The sequence below is a fragment of the Syngnathoides biaculeatus genome, chromosome 10 (assembly GCF_019802595.1).
Source record: "Syngnathoides biaculeatus isolate LvHL_M chromosome 10, ASM1980259v1, whole genome shotgun sequence".
Lineage (NCBI taxonomy): Eukaryota > Metazoa > Chordata > Actinopteri > Syngnathiformes > Syngnathidae > Syngnathoides > Syngnathoides biaculeatus.
The window spans coordinates 18,961,933-18,977,191 of record NC_084649.1 but is presented as its reverse complement, the minus strand read 5'-3'; the positions used below and the strand labels follow the sequence as shown (position 1 = coordinate 18,977,191).

Genomic DNA, 15,259 nt, shown 5'->3' with positions numbered 1-15,259 from the left:
TGATCACATGCAATCATTAGATGAAATAATCAAGGGTCCCAATGTTAATCGATCACAACACATTACTACGTGCTATGGCACAAGAATGCAGACCAGCAATGTTCCCTCTAAGCTGCGCAAGTGCGCATTTGCGCACTTGTCACACGTTCTCAGCGCAGAGGAAAACAAATCCAGCGCAGTTAACGATAGCCTGACGTCCCCCCTCACTACCTCTCACAAAGAGCTGCTGCTCGGCCACACACTCTACTTTCTAGTTTACCTGACACCGCCCTCCTCCATTTTAAAGGGGTACACACATATTTACAAACACCGGGGTATGTGAATAATAGAAGAAAATGTGGTGAAACTGAATGAGATTTTCGCTTTTTTGAGTAAAAAAGGTCTGGTGTCAAGCCAAAGTAGAAAGTACAGGATGAGATGGTGTATAATATTAAGATTCCGTCTTGGCACAGCCTGATTGAGGATGAAAACACAGACGATACATTGCCCAAAAAGCTCATTCTGCATTTTAAATATAGGAGGCAACATAACACTAACCCTAAAACTGTTTGGGAACATAATTCAGCTTTCAACATGCATTGCGAAAGATATTCTGCGAGCAATAATTCAGTTTTACACCAAGAAAAACAGACGGGGATATCATTGTGGGTTAAAAAAAAAAAAACTGAAACAAAGTTGGAAGCGACATTTCAAATTTATAGTTAATAGTTGGCTTGGTATGTATTTGTATTGTAATGTATTTTTTTGTTTGTTGACATTTTCAGTGTAAGTTAGCAAAAACTGGAACTTGTTCTTAAAAATGTTGTGATAGGAACGTAATCTGAACCTTTTAATGAGCAATTTAACTTCAATGGATGACGCTGATTGACGACAGTGCATACGTCTGATGTTGCTCACGGTTGTCAAAGGGGGCACTCACGGGCTTAGTTTACTCAGACGTAAAAAATTACTGGGAATATTGTGGACCAGTCACAGTGTATGACTGGCAACAAGGAAATCATTTATAAAGACATTCTAAAACATTACACGCACCTACAAGAATCTAACATTGAATATGCTGTTTGTGTTCTACTAGTTGTAGGAAGGTTTTTCCCACCTTCTTTGTCAAGAACTGGATGTCCTGATTGGCTCAAGTTCCTAAAGCTTGGTGCTGCTGTCCATATCCTAGAATTAGAGTTCATATGATGGAACTTGGTTGTATCACGTAACAGTAAACAGCAACAGGCCTTCAAATGTTACTCTCCCCTTAACAGAATCACAACCGGTCTCACACTCACAATTGAGGACTCATGTCCGCGACGGTGCAGACAGTAGAGCACGGCATCGTGGACAGAGGCGAAGAGATGTCTCTTTGTAATCGAGTGGGAAAAGAAGTGGCCGAGCTCCAGCTGTTGGACCACAGAAGCTAAAGAACAGAGCGGTTGACAGATCAGTGGCAGTACAGTAGAGGTAGAAGCGCTCTCATAGTGACGTATCTCACCCTGACAACCAGCCAAGTAAATGCCAATGTCAATCTCACTGAAGTCTTGGAAAATCTGTCAACATATTAAACCTGAATAAGCGATGAAGGGAGTTTCGATAGCTAAAGATACAATATATGGACAACAGCATTGGGGCATATAGTTGATATGCATCCATCTATTTCCTTAGCCGCTTATCCTCAGAAGGGTTGCGGGGAGTGCTGGAACCTATCCCTGCTGTCAATGGGCAGGAGGCAGGGTACACCCTGAACCAGTTGCCAGACAATCGCAGGGCACATAGAGACAAACAGCCACACTCACAATCACACCTAGGGGCAATTTAGAGTATCCAATTAATGTTGCATGTTTTTTGGATGTGAGGGGAAACCGGAGTGCCTGGAGGAAACCCACGCAGGCACGGGGAGAACATGCAAACGCCACACAGGCGGGGTCCGGCATTGAACCCAGGACCTCAGAACTGTGAGGCCAACGATTTCCAGATGAAAATTTGGACAGTGGTTAGTTGGCTTAAATATTGCAGTTCTAGTTCCTTCCAATGGTGTTTGATGGTGCGACAATCACATTTTTAACCTAACTCATCCAAGTATTCCTTTATTTTTCTTTTTTGGGTGCACTACAATACAGTCATGCTGATAAACATATGCACGGGTCTCACAACAAACAATGTCCATATAGTGTATCAAGACTATTAACTACCTTCTGTTTTACCATTTCCAATATGGCTTTTTTTCTTATTCAAACCTACATTTTTCATGGTCTTTACAGCCACTGTGTCAATAAAGTTAGCCGTGGAGAGGTCAAGGATAATGGAGTGGATGTCCCAGGTCCACTTGCCGAGAGACCCGACAGAGATGCGCTGCAGGTCGCGGCTCAGGGTGTCTTCGTTGCTGGAGCCCAGAGTTGTGGCGTCTCCATCCATCGGCTCAGACTTCCATTCTAAACTGGTACCGGCTGAATTTCCTCCTTTCAAGTATTCCCATCTACACTGACTATCTGGTGTGGTGGGTTTTACAAAGACTGTAGCGTTTTCCCTGTCCATCCTGTTCCCATCATCATTTTCAGTGGCCTCTCTCGTCACGCTTGTGTTTCTCAAGCACTTGGCCTCTTTCTCCACAGAGAACAGTGCTGTCTGCTCAGCATGAATCTAAGGAGTGAGTAGAAAAATGTATTCGACGAATAAAGGTCTGGCCATTTATTTAGTGAATGTGATATTTACATATCAATACATGTAACATAACCATCAATGTACATAAAAAAAAAACAATAAAACCTCTCTCTTAGCTTGTCTCATTGCCCATCTCTCTTCTCTCTTTTGTCTACGTTTCTCTTTGGCCTGCTCTCTCTTCTTGTAGATAATCATTTTACTGATGTCAAGTCCGCTCTGAAAACAAAAAAGAAATAAAAAAACTCAAATAACTGCTTGTAAAGTAATTTTGCGCGATTCCACTATGAGATCAACAATGTAGGTTTTCAAGAGAAGCAATAAAAAGTAGAAACCTTTTTTTTCAAAGCGTCTAGGTACAGTTCGGCATTAGCAAAATATACCGTGGCAGAAGAGCGGAATATTGTAATACCTGGAATTTCTCTTGCCTGCAAAATAGAGAAAAATTAATTCCATATTTTGCCAGAACAGTAACGCCTTCAGGGTTTTTTTTTTTCCTACCTCTTTGTGGGTCTCTACATCCACATACAGCTCTGAACCTTCAACATTTCCCAGAACAGAGTATGTTGGCCTAAAAATGGTAAAAAATAACTACAAGATTTGAGTGCACAAAGACCACACATTCACAGCATTAGATATTCTTGAGGAATGCTCTTTGTTTGAATTGTTGAAATGTTTGAATTGACTCTGTCAGAGGATTTGGAATTACCGTAATTCCCGGCCTACAGAGCGGAGCTGCTTATAAGCCTTACCCAGTACATTTGAAAAGGAAATACCATTTGGTACATACATACACCACAGCTGCGCATAAGCCGCACGTGCCCACATTGAAACACGAGATGTTTACAAAGGAAGACTGTACACAGAGAGTTCAATGCTAACGCTAATGCTAGTGCCGTGCTAACAGGGCCAGAAAAACGGTTTTACGGTAAAAATCACTGAGACATGGCAGTAACACGCTACCACAGTGCTAACAGGGCCGAACCGGTAAAAGTCACTTCCTCCGCACATATATTCCACCGGTCTCACTCTTACCTTTTCTGCTCGAGTGCCCCTTTGCGGGCGTTACAAAAATGCACAAATTAGTCGCATCACCGCATAAATCGCAGGGTTGAAAGCGTGTGAAAAAAGTTGTGGCTTATAGGCCGGAAATTACGGTAGTTATTGCCTAAGTGAGTGTTGTTGTTCACAGCACACCAAGAAACAAGTATTTCCAAGCCTTACCGCTGGGTCCTGAAGATAACAGTAAGAAGAGCAAACATAATGGCAGCTGCGAGGCCCAGATCCAGATTAAACAGCAGAGTCGACACCCAGGTGACCAACCACAAAACCTGAGGAACATAGTCCGTGTCACATTCAACATCATAGTAAATTCTGTCCAAATGATGTAGTCCCCTCACCAAATCAGTCTTGTTACTCCTCCATAGAATAACAATGTCGGAGTATTGTTTGAAGATACCCTTCAGGTTCACAAAGACTATAGATGCCAGTACTGCCTATAACAAATGTTTAAAAATGATGAAATCAGGACATGGAATTGTGAAAGCATTAGATTTAAAATGATTTGTTGTGTTTGTAACCTTTGGTAGTTCCTGGAATAGTGGACCAAGTTTCAGTATTGTCACCAAGACAATTATAGCTGATGCTATTCCGGCCATCTGCAAGAGCACAATGAAATGGTGAGACATTTGTGATATCTGTGCGCTTTACCCAGAGAACTTTAGCTAACTGCAGGCTAAAGGAAGATACATTTCAACTAAATGTAAAACCTAACATGATCAAAATATGACCACATACAAACACTAAGGCCAAAAGGTGCAGAGCATGCAAACTAGTCCACAAACCAACCCCACAAACAAATGACAAAGACACGCTTTGGTGAGTTTGCTGAACCTGTACTAAGCGACAACACATACTGTGAAGGTGACCCTCTCTCACTCCCAAGAACAGTGCTCTTCTGGAGGGACGCTCAGAAAATCTACACACAAAAAAAAAATAGATATTCCAAGATCTTCTAGAGCACAGGTGTCAAACTCAAGGCCCGGGGGCCAGATGCCGTCCGCCACATGATTGTGCGTGGCCCTCTGAGGCAAATCATCTGTCAACTTCCATGATTCCTGTGAAAATCTGGACCAAAATTTCAAGTTGTCAAATAAATGAGAATGTTGAGATAGTACAGGCCTTTTCGTGTTGCCAAACATGAATAATGGCTGAAAAAACTCATTACCCCTGATTTCTGATTCCCAAACTAGTTCATAAATTTCGTGTGTAAATATGATGCGCTGATTAAAATTTTTTATGGTTTCACAGTCACTTCCCTCTGAGGGAAACCATAACTACAATGTGGCCAGCGACAAAAATGAGTTTGACACCCCTGTTTTAGAGTCTTCCCCAGGAAAATGGCAGCCGTTACTCCACACTTTTCTGTTCTCGGGAGACAAATATCCAGGTGACTCAATACTTTTGTGCGGAGTCTATTGAGCTAAAACTGTATTAGGCTCGATTGGAGCCTGTGCTGGCTGACTTTAATAGAGAAGAGGGGTACACAATGCACTAGTTGCCAGACAATCACAGAACACACATGTGCAACCCTATGGGCAAACAACCATTCACACCTAAGGACAATTACAACTCTTCACTTAAATTGAAAAATGGGTATTGGGTACACCCCTATGCAAGCACAGGGATAAAATGTGTAAAGCGGTGTTACCAATATTCTTCACTCACTTGGGTTTTTCCACCAGTGCTCTCTTGAATGAGACTCCGAGACATGGATGCACATACAGCGTAGCATTGGAAGAAACCCCCAACTGTATTGCTGAGACCCAGGGCTACCAGCTCCTGCGGAAATGCGAAGGCCAAAATCACAACGACAGCATGAGAGGCATCGATGCCTGCAAATAACATGGACATACAGTGAAGAAAATAAGTATTTGAACACCCTGCTATATTGCAAGTTGTCCCACTTAGAAATCATGGAGGGGTCTGAAATTTTCATCGTAGGTGCATGTCCACTGTGAGAGAGATCATCTAAAAAGAAAAATCCAGAAATCACAGTGTATGATTTTTTTTTAACGATTTATTTTTGTGATACAGCTGCAAATAAGTATTTCAACACCTGAGAAAACCAATGTTAATATTTGGTACAGTAGCCTTTGTTTGCAATTACAGAGGTCAAACGTTTCCTGTCGTTGTTCACCAGGTTTGCACACACTCCAGGAGGGATTGTGGCCCAGTCCTCCACACAGATGTTCTCCAGATCAGACAGGTTTCTGGGCTGTCGCTGAGAAACACGGAGTTTCGGATCCCTCCAAAGATTTTCTATTGGGTTTAAGTCTGGAGACTGGCTAGGCCACGTCAAAACCTTGATATGCTTCTCACGGAGCCACTTCTTGGATTTTCTGGCTGTGTGCTTCGGGTCATTGTCATGTCGAAAGACCCAGCCACGAACCCTCTTCAATGTTCTGACTGAGAGAAAGAGGTTGTTCCCCAAAATCTCACAATACATTGCCGTGGTTATCCTCTCCTTAATACATTGTAGTCGTTGTGTCCCATGTGCAGAAAAACACCCCCAAAGCATGATACTACCACTCTGTGCTTCACAGTAGGGATGGTGTTCTTGGATGAAACTCATCATTCGTCTTCCTCCAAACACAGTTATGGAATTATTATCATCTATGATTTCTAAGTGGGAGAACTTGCCAGATAGCAGGGTGTTTTTTCACTCTATTTGCAGATTTAATAAAACAACCGGTGAGTCCATTTCACCTGGTTGTTGTCTACTCTGTATCCATGCTTCAGTGCAAATGTTTTTCCAAGTGAAATTGATATGGCATAGGCTACAAGTGCGAGGGCGAAAGCGTCTCCAATGACTTCACCAAAAATGCCCGCATCTGGTACAACTGGAGGACTTAAGCTGAGGAGCAAAAGAAGATAAGAAGTGAGTCAGGAACAATCAAAATGGAATTATTAAAAAAAAAATGATCCAACACAGAGCTGAAATCACAAAGACGCTTACCCACTTGGAATTTCTCCAACAACTGGGATAGTGTAGTTTCGATTCAAGTGAGCATAGTTTGATGTCAGCGTTGCTGCCATAATCTGCAAACATAGATAAGATTTTGATATTAAAAAAAGGTTAGATTACTGTCCACATCTGAATTTTTAAACATCACTTATATAAACTCTGTAAATCATATTCTGAACGAGGAGTTAGATATTAACTGACAAACTATTTTTTTTTTTTTTTTTTGCTGTCAAGTGCAGAAATGTAGAGACCATCATCTCTGTCGCTGACTCTGCACGTTTCTGCTGCCTTTTCAAGGCTGCACGATCAGCGCCAGCCTAAAGCGCTGATGTGCAAACGCGAACCAGAAAAATGTGTCCTCGTGTCAACTGACTGTGATGAGCTCCACTGGGATGGGAAGTGGCAGCCGTGAGCTCAGGAAGGAGTTGAGCTCCTTGGCCCCAATCAGCAGCACCATGGACACGGCACTGACGACGAGCGTGGGGAGGTGGGTCTGAGGCAGCAAGCTGCAAACATCCTTTAAAGTCTGATTATTTTTAAAAAAAAAAAAAAAAAAAAAAAAAAAAGAGAGAGAAAGACAAAATAAAAAACAAACAAACAACACAGGGTGACAAGTTCATTAGTTGTTATTAAAATTGAGTATCATACAGGGGATGCAAAATTAGGTGCCATAATTTCCGGCCTACAAGCCGCAACTTTTTTCCACACGCTTTCAACCCTGCGGTTTATGCGATGATGCGGCTAATTTGTGCATTTTTTCCCAAACGGCCGCAAGAGGGGCACTCGAGTGGAAAAGGTAAGAGTGAGGTCGGTGGAGCATATGTGCCGAGGAAGTGATTTTTACCGGTCCGGCCCTGTTAGCGCTGCGCTAGCGTGTTACTGCCGTGTCGCAGTGATTTTTACCGGGATGTTTTTTTTTTTGTTTGTTTTTTTTTTAAACCGGCCCTATTAGCGCGGCGGCAATCTCTCTGTGTACCATCTCTCTTTTGTAAATATCTCCCGTTTCAATGTGGGCACTTGCGACTTTTACACAGTTGCGGCTTATGTATGTACCAAATGGTATTTCCTTTACAAATGTACTGTGTGAGTTTTATAACCAGGTACGCTCTGTAGGCCAGGAATTATGGTACATAGTTTTTATTATTTAAAAAAAAAACACTTGCTATACTAGGTCAAAATTAGGGCTGTTCATAATAAATATTTTAAGAACTGATTATTGTATTATATTATCATTCCATCTGTAGTGATGGTGTCAATATGCGCCCTGCGACCGACTGGCGACCAATGCAGGGTGTTAGTTAGGACAGGCTCCAGCACTCCTGTGACCCTTGTGTGGATAAAGGGCTTGGAAAATGGAATTGGATCAAAATCAATTTTGCATTTAACTTTTATATCGGAAAATCTTTTTATTTTTTAGCACTTTTTAATAACCAGTGACAGTGTTGTTTATTCAACAAAACCAAATTACACGAGAGGGAGTGATGTTGTAGTCAGCAACTTTTTTAAAACTCAGAGCTACTTCTTGGGTTAGGATTAATATGAAAGATGTTGGTATGATACACAATTCTGAGGCCCCTTCTGGTTCTACCACATGTCATAAGTCATTGTAAATAACTTCAAATAATGAATATTTTCACATGTGACTATTTTTCCATAAAATTATTGTGGTCCGTAACATTTCAGAAACAAAACCTCTCAGGAATTTGAAATACTGTATATTTCTTAAAACAGTACACAGTCGGCTTGCTGATTAAATCATGTTGCCAAGTGAAGGTCTACACATTTATGCAAAAAATTTAAAATATATATATATATATATATATATATATAATTGTGCTTTTTGCATGCACATTTAATGCTTGCCGTTATTATTTTTTAAGCGTGGGTTTATCATAGATATGCATTTCTAACAGCATAACATATGTTTAATACATTGATTATGAAGTTCAATGGAAAAGCCAACATTTTGGGGGTACAATGCATAAGTCTTATGGTGATATTGATTCATTATCGTTTTCTTCAATATCATTCAAAGGAGTAATCTAGGGAAAAGGTACTTACATACACCAGTGACAACACCCCGTTAAAGCGTGCCGGTGACACCCCAAAGACGTATTTCAGTTGCGCCACCACAGCGTGGACTCCAGCAGCCGTCGTGTATGCCCGCACCAGCGGTTCAGACAAGTACGTTCCCACAAAACCAAACTTCACCAAACCAAGCACAACCTGAGGACAAAAATACACTACATATTTACAATATATACATACGAGGTTTGATCACAAAAGGGGAGATTTTGCTCGTTTTTTTTCCTCTACCTGAATAAGTCCTCCTAGAACAGTGGTAGCAGCAGCGACTTGCACCCTGTACGAGTCCCGGGCAGCTACGTCGACCTCTGTTGTGACGTTGGTACCGTTCAGTTTCAGAAAATCACCATCTGGAGCAAGTCTCTCGGTTACACTGCCCACCATGATGCTAAGCACAGCAAATGTACCTGTAAAATAACAAGGTGCTATCTCCGGCATTACCGATCATCGTACCACGTCTAGGTTTTCCACTTACCGACTGAAATATGACGTGATGTTCCAAAAAAGAAGTAAATTAATGCTGGATAGAGGGAGGTGTACAGGCCAAATACAGGAGGAAGCGAAGCCAGTAATGCATATGCCATACCTGGGATCGAGATGTGGTTTTATGTATAACATTCAGATGAAGAATAAGTCTTCATAATGACCAATATGAATTAATTTCTAACCTTGTGGTAGGTGCATTATTCCAACACTGATGCCAGAAATGAGATCTGGCATGCCGTAGTCCCCGATTGAGTATTTGGGCAGCCAATATAACACAGGGAAAGTGCTCAAAACACCATGTTTAAGTTTGGGTACTGTACATCTGCAATTCATATCATAAGTGTACATTACAACATAACACATTGCAATGGATTGAGGTGTACTTTCAAATGAAAAAAAAATACAGTTAATAAAATGAGCTTACCTCAAGGAATGTTTAAGTTGACTAATTACCGATGGTCGAATGTCAGCATACGGTTTTCTCTGTGCCAACTCTTCCAATCCTTGCTCATCTAGTACTTCCCTTTCAATTCTGTATTTCCTACAGTTGTATCTTGACTCCATTTGGCCTTAAATGTTTCAAGCTGTCGTACTGAAAAAAAACGATTCTCTAAAATAACTCCACAGCCTCTTTATAAGACCTAAACTGTCAGCTGTGAAACGGATATTATGGATCGTCTTGATCAGTATATGTAGCTACATCAAGTTGCCTTAATTGTTAACTCAGACCAGGATGTTGTGGAAGGAACTGCTCTTTATGGACTTGTTTTCACATTGACATTTTTTTTTTTTAAAAAAAGGATGTGATTATGTTTGGTAAGGAGAAAATATTAACTTAAGGGAAGTTTTAACGGGTGTTTGGCGTGTGTTTATTGACTGCATTCTGCTCATTTTCCATTTGGAAGCAAAAGTAAGGCTAATGAACCGTGTTATGTCAACTTCAAGGTTAAACCGTGGTTGATGTGACACCACACTATCCGCTTCTAAAAGTTAAATACCGTGAAAGGTGTGTTTCCGTACGCATGCTTGCAAACAGTGTGCTGGCCCTTTAATAAAGTGCAATCGTGAAATTTGAGTCGGAGCTGTGAGAGTTTCGTTGCAGTCATTCCAGAGCGGTGCGCATGTGACTCGGCAAACAAACTATAAATTTTAATACATGACTTCAAACAGAAAGAAATATAGTATGTGCAAATTTAACTCTAAAAACAGACTACATGGAATAACATTAAAGAATAATAACCTTCTGTGACAACTATAACCCTCAAAAGATGTAGGCCGACCAAACACTGTCTATTTTGGGGTCAGTAGCTCGGAAGCCCAGAGCAGCGGAGGGGGTACATATCTTTGCAATGACTTAGACCCTCCGGACTGACGACAATAACACGGAGCCTGATTAAAAGACATCATATTTGATCTTCTTCCGACAGGGGGGCCAGCAAGAAACGCTGATGAATTTGGTAAGGCTTTATTCGCTAATTGATTAGTCCATGTATGTCCGGTCCAGTTAAAGTCCTACGAGATGCAAAGTGAAATACTGAAGGAGTCACTGTTATAATATTGTCATGTTAATATTTTTGCTGCGGTCAAGCTCAACAACTTTACTGCAAAGAAATTAATATTCTGATACTGTATTACCACTTTGTTTCTGTTTCAGAGAAAGCCCCCCTCCTAGACTAGTGTTTTGTATTGAATTGTCCAAACCTTGAAGCGCCCCCCCCACCCCCAAAAAAAATAAAATAAAAAACCATGGATTTCGCAACCAAACATGGACTCGTGCTGCTTGAGCAGTTAAGGAAGATGAGGGAGACCGAGCACCTGACGGACGTGGTGCTGGTTGTCGAGGGCGTGAGCTTTGCCTGTCACCGTCTTGTTCTGTCCGCCTTCAGCCCCTACTTCCGTGCTATGTTTACATGTGGCCTCCGTGAGTGCAACAGCAGAGAAATATTTCTCAGAGACACCCCGGCAGACAGTATGGCTCTCCTCTTGGACTACATGTACACCTCGAATCTTCCTCTTACTAACGACAATGTGCAAGGAATCTCCATCGCAGCTTTTCTCCTGCAGATGGACGACGTCTTCACTCAATGCCAGCATCACATGACCGAGAACATGGATGGCTCCAATTGCCTCGGTCTGTTTTACTTTGCCCGAGATCTTGGTGCCGTGGAACTGGCTGATCAAGCTCAGCGCTTTATGAGGCAGAACTTTGTCCAGGTCTGCCAGAACGAGGAGGTTTTAGATCTCGAGGCCCATCAACTTGGGAAGTTAATCAGTTCAGATGACCTTAACATTTCGAGAGAAGAAACCATTTTAGATGTGGTACTTCGCTGGGCCAAACACAGTTTTCTGAAGGAAGGGGAAGTACGTGCCAAGCACCTCCCTGAGCTCCTCAGGAAAGTTCGCCTACCCTTGATCAACCCAGACTATTTAAAAGAGGCAATGAAAAGGAACACGGCCTTGCTGGCCGACGCTGAATGCATGGAGATGATGAGGCAAGCTTTGGAGATTGTAGACACGCATCCTTCCGCAGTACCACGCAAACTCAAGTTGCGGTATGGGATGGAAACCACTGATTTGCTGCTCTGTGTGGGGAATGACAGTAGTGGGATTAGGTCAAGGTATGCCAACTACAGTGAACGCAGCTTTTGTTACGCCCCCGCAACAGGGCGAACTTACTACATCACCTCACCTCGATACGGAGATGCTCTAGGCTACGTATGTGCAGGGGTTGTAACTGAAGACAACAATATTATCGTGTCAGGAGAGGCCGGTGCCCGCAGAATGTCTCGACAAAAGGAAATGGATGTAGAGCTCTACAGGTGAGAGGAATAACAGGTACTGTGATACATTAACTGAGCTAAAATTCATGGCAGTTATCGTGGTTTGGTCTGCCAGGTACAAAGTGGAAGCCCAAGGCTGTTGGGAACGTCTGACATCAGCGGAGTACCGTGATTCTTATGGACTAGGCTCCTTGGGTGATACCTTGTACCTGATTGGTGGGCTGATGAAGCTGAAGAACCAGCTCCTCATTACTAACTGTGTGGCGCGATGGTCTCTCCAGGGAGGACCTTGGCGCAGCGCAGCACCTCTACCAGTGCCACTGGCTTACCACAGCGTGGTCAGGCTGAAGGATCGCCTGTATGTCATTGGTGGTAGAACTCCACAGGTAAAGAAAAATAAACTTGACTGTGCAATGAAGTTGAACAGAAAGAAACTGTCAAACTGAAGTACAGTGGACCCTCTGTACTGTTTCACAAGGGTACTAGGGATAAGAGGATAACTTCATCCGCTGGAACGGTCATTCTGTTTCCGCTTAACCCGTTTAGGGTCCTCCGGAACTGAATCCTATCCCAGCAAAGTTCAGGCAGAAGACAGACCACTCCTTGAACTAGTGACCGGTCAATCAAAGGGTAGATGTAGAGACAGACAACCATTCACACTCATATTGGCATCATTACCGAGTAGGAACTAAACCCCCACTGCCTACAACTAAGTCAGTAAAGTAAACCACTACAACACCATTCTATTTTCATTATGTCATGGGAAAAATCTGAATTAATTCAAAGTGGAACAACTTCCTGGATTTTGGTTATTATATCTTGCAATGTTTGATGAATACGAGTGCTCCTGTTAGTTGTAGTAAGACTCTGCATCTCCTTTATGAATGCACCTGTTCTGATTTATCTCCCACTCTTGGCCAACCAGTCATACCGAATAGATGATGAGCCAGACCGTCTCAGTAACCGCCTTCTTGAGTACGACCCAAACGTGAATAAGTGGACAGAGTTGGGTCCAATGAAGTACTCAAAATACAGATGTAGTGCTGTTGCACTCAACGGGGAAATATATGTCATGGGTAAGATTTCCGAGAGGAAAGTGAAGTGGCGCAAGAATGTAATAGTTCTTTGTCAATTCAGAGTGCTTCTCTTGTGGTGTTGCTTCTGTAGGAGGGATTGGCTGTGAGGGTGTGGACCGCGGGCAGTCACGGCGCTGTCTTGATGCTGTGGAGATCTACAACCCAGATGGCGATTATTGGAGGGATGGACCTTCTCTACCATGCTCTCAACTGTCATTGCGCACTAATTCCTCAAATGCTGGTGTGGTGGGAGGAAAGATTTATGTGTGTGGATACTACAAAGGAGCAGGTGAGATGACTTTCAATATCCAGGTGGTGAGTCAGAAAGGTTTCAGAACTGGTGTCACACAAGATATCACCACAACCATGTTTATTTTGCAAAATATGTCAAAATCACAACAAATTTGTCTCTAGTAGTTGGACTCGAGTACGACAACAGGCAGTATATTGACCGAATATTTTGGAGACAAAGACATTACGAGAACAGTAATGGCACGATAAATGTCACTAATAATCTGGTAATGATGGTACACAATTTTGACAACTCTGCAAAAGGATTCAAAAGGATATATTTCAACGCCGGACTACAAACAAGTTTTCCCCTTCAATGTGGGCCAGACGATCAACCAGGATATGTGCAAAGAGATCTCCCGGCATTTGCTTAATTTAGTGTGTACAAGAACAGGCAAGAGCTACGGACGCTTCCCCGTGACAACCCGAAGAGAAGAACATCACCACGCTGATGGAACTTCCCTACTGAAATGACCTCGCTCTGCGTGATTTGTCTCTCTTCTCGAAGCTCGGGACTGTTTCTAAGCAAGATGGCTGTGACAATGGAGGTGAAGAAGATCCCTGAAGAATCCTTGCAGGAGTGTATGAAGGCGAGACAGAGATCCAAGGGGGATTTCCTCAAGGGGGAAAACCTGCAGTTTGGGTTTGAAATATTTCTTTGGGGACACCCGTACTGGAACTTTTCTGACACAACTTGTACAGTACAATAGGTGCAAAATGTTTGACATGAGGGATATTTTTTGTTTTGTAACATGCAGACCGCCATGATGACATTACAAAAGACATCTTGGAACTAGACGCCTGGGAGAACCGATGGACGGTCATTGCTCGGCGTGCATTGATGCATGACAATTATGACGTCTGCTTGGTGGCAAGTCTAAATCCAAGGGGACTAATAGCGCCACCTACAGACATACCGCAGTAAAAAAGATACAAAATAAAACTGAAAGTCCTCTAGGATTTGGAAAAAACTGAACAGGTGAAAACGTGCTGCATCCTCAAAATTGGACTTAGTAGAAAATTACACAATCTGCCTGCATGAAGTCTATCCACACACTGAATTGGTTAACGCTATTTACCGTAATTTCCGGCCTATGGGCCACGACTTTTTTCTACACGCTTTCAACCCTGCGGTTTATGCGGTGATGCGGCTAATTGGTGCATTTTTTTCCCTAACGGCCGCAAGGGGGCACTCAAGTGGAAAAGGAAAGAGTGAGATCGAATATATGTGGCGGGGAAGTGACTTTTACCGGTCTGGCCCCGTTAGTGCTGTGCTAGCATGTTACTGCCGTGTCTCAGTGATTTTTACCAGTAAGTTTTTTTTTTAACTGGCCCTATTAGCACGGTGCTAGCGCGCGGCGGCGCTAGGTTTAAACTCTCTTTGTACCGTCTTTCTTTGTAGAGTAAATACTAATAATAATGTGGGCACTTGCGGCTTTTACATGGCTGGGGCCTACTTATGTACCGAATGGTATTTCCTTTACAAATCCGCGAAATATGCAAAATGCAAAATAAGGTGAGGCTTATAACCGCTCTGCGCTCTGTTGGCCGGGAATTATGGTAGGTGGAGAGTAAGGAGATATTCTTTAAAAATTAAGGAAAACAGTAAATGCTTCATATGAATTTTTGTTAGCTTTATTGCATTTTGCTCTCCTGCCATTTTCTCCTGCTAAACCTGTTCAGTCACATGGGAGCTTACCCCATCAGAACCTAGGTGATTGCTCATCGTTTTGTCAAACATCTAGGCATGAAGTATGGGAAGAAATGTTTGCACAATAATTTTTATAATAAAAATGCACTTTATCAAAGTTTTTTGCCTTTATTGTTTCTGCTTGAATAATGAAAAACAAAAAGTATGCAGTCTAATACAA

The 15,259-nt window shown here is 42.3% G+C and overlaps 2 protein-coding genes across 10 annotated transcripts in view; one reads left to right on the top strand and one right to left on the bottom strand.

Moving 5' to 3' along the window:
- The window catches only part of slc26a6l (solute carrier family 26 member 6, like), a 35,666-nt gene extending 24,740 nt beyond the window's left edge, over window positions 1–10,926 (bottom strand). For 4 of the 9 annotated variants that reach the window (XR_009796701.1, XR_009796699.1, XR_009796700.1 and 1 more), the window contains exons 1-19: window positions 9,666–10,922; window positions 9,424–9,563; window positions 9,231–9,341; window positions 8,987–9,162; window positions 8,732–8,896; window positions 7,044–7,196; window positions 6,662–6,744; window positions 6,412–6,559; window positions 5,371–5,484; window positions 4,224–4,301; window positions 4,044–4,139; window positions 3,868–3,974; window positions 3,145–3,214; window positions 2,979–3,071; window positions 2,752–2,862; window positions 2,227–2,625; window positions 1,481–1,535; window positions 1,278–1,405; window positions 1,097–1,164 (exon numbers count right to left, since the gene is read on the bottom strand). Coding sequence is in view for 1 of the 9 variants with exons in the window: in XM_061831502.1 (XP_061687486.1) it covers window positions 1,138–1,164; window positions 1,278–1,405; window positions 1,481–1,535; window positions 2,227–2,625; window positions 2,752–2,862; window positions 2,979–3,071; window positions 3,145–3,214; window positions 3,868–3,974; window positions 4,044–4,139; window positions 4,224–4,301; window positions 5,371–5,484; window positions 6,412–6,559; window positions 6,662–6,744; window positions 7,044–7,196; window positions 8,732–8,896; window positions 8,987–9,162; window positions 9,231–9,341; window positions 9,424–9,563; window positions 9,666–9,805 (2,394 nt within the window). In the remaining 8 variants the exon portion in view is untranslated. Of the gene's footprint in view, window positions 1–1,096; window positions 1,165–1,277; window positions 1,406–1,480; window positions 1,536–2,226; window positions 2,626–2,751; window positions 2,863–2,978; window positions 3,072–3,144; window positions 3,215–3,867; window positions 3,975–4,043; window positions 4,140–4,223; window positions 4,302–5,370; window positions 5,485–6,411; window positions 6,560–6,661; window positions 6,745–7,043; window positions 7,197–8,731; window positions 8,897–8,986; window positions 9,163–9,230; window positions 9,342–9,423 lie in introns of those variants that run through there. The other 5 variants (XR_009796702.1, XR_009796703.1, XR_009796704.1 and 2 more) reach the window with 5 other exon arrangements.
- Window positions 10,927–10,954: 28 nt separating this feature from the next.
- Window positions 10,955–15,010, top strand: kbtbd12 (kelch repeat and BTB (POZ) domain containing 12). The gene is made up of 5 exons (XM_061831488.1): window positions 10,955–12,060; window positions 12,137–12,407; window positions 12,947–13,097; window positions 13,189–13,386; window positions 14,147–15,010. Exons 1-5 carry the CDS (start codon window positions 10,988–10,990, stop codon window positions 14,311–14,313), a joined length of 1,860 nt encoding a protein of 619 aa, XP_061687472.1. The 5' UTR covers window positions 10,955–10,987; the 3' UTR covers window positions 14,314–15,010.
- Window positions 15,011–15,259: the final 249 nt, after the last annotated feature.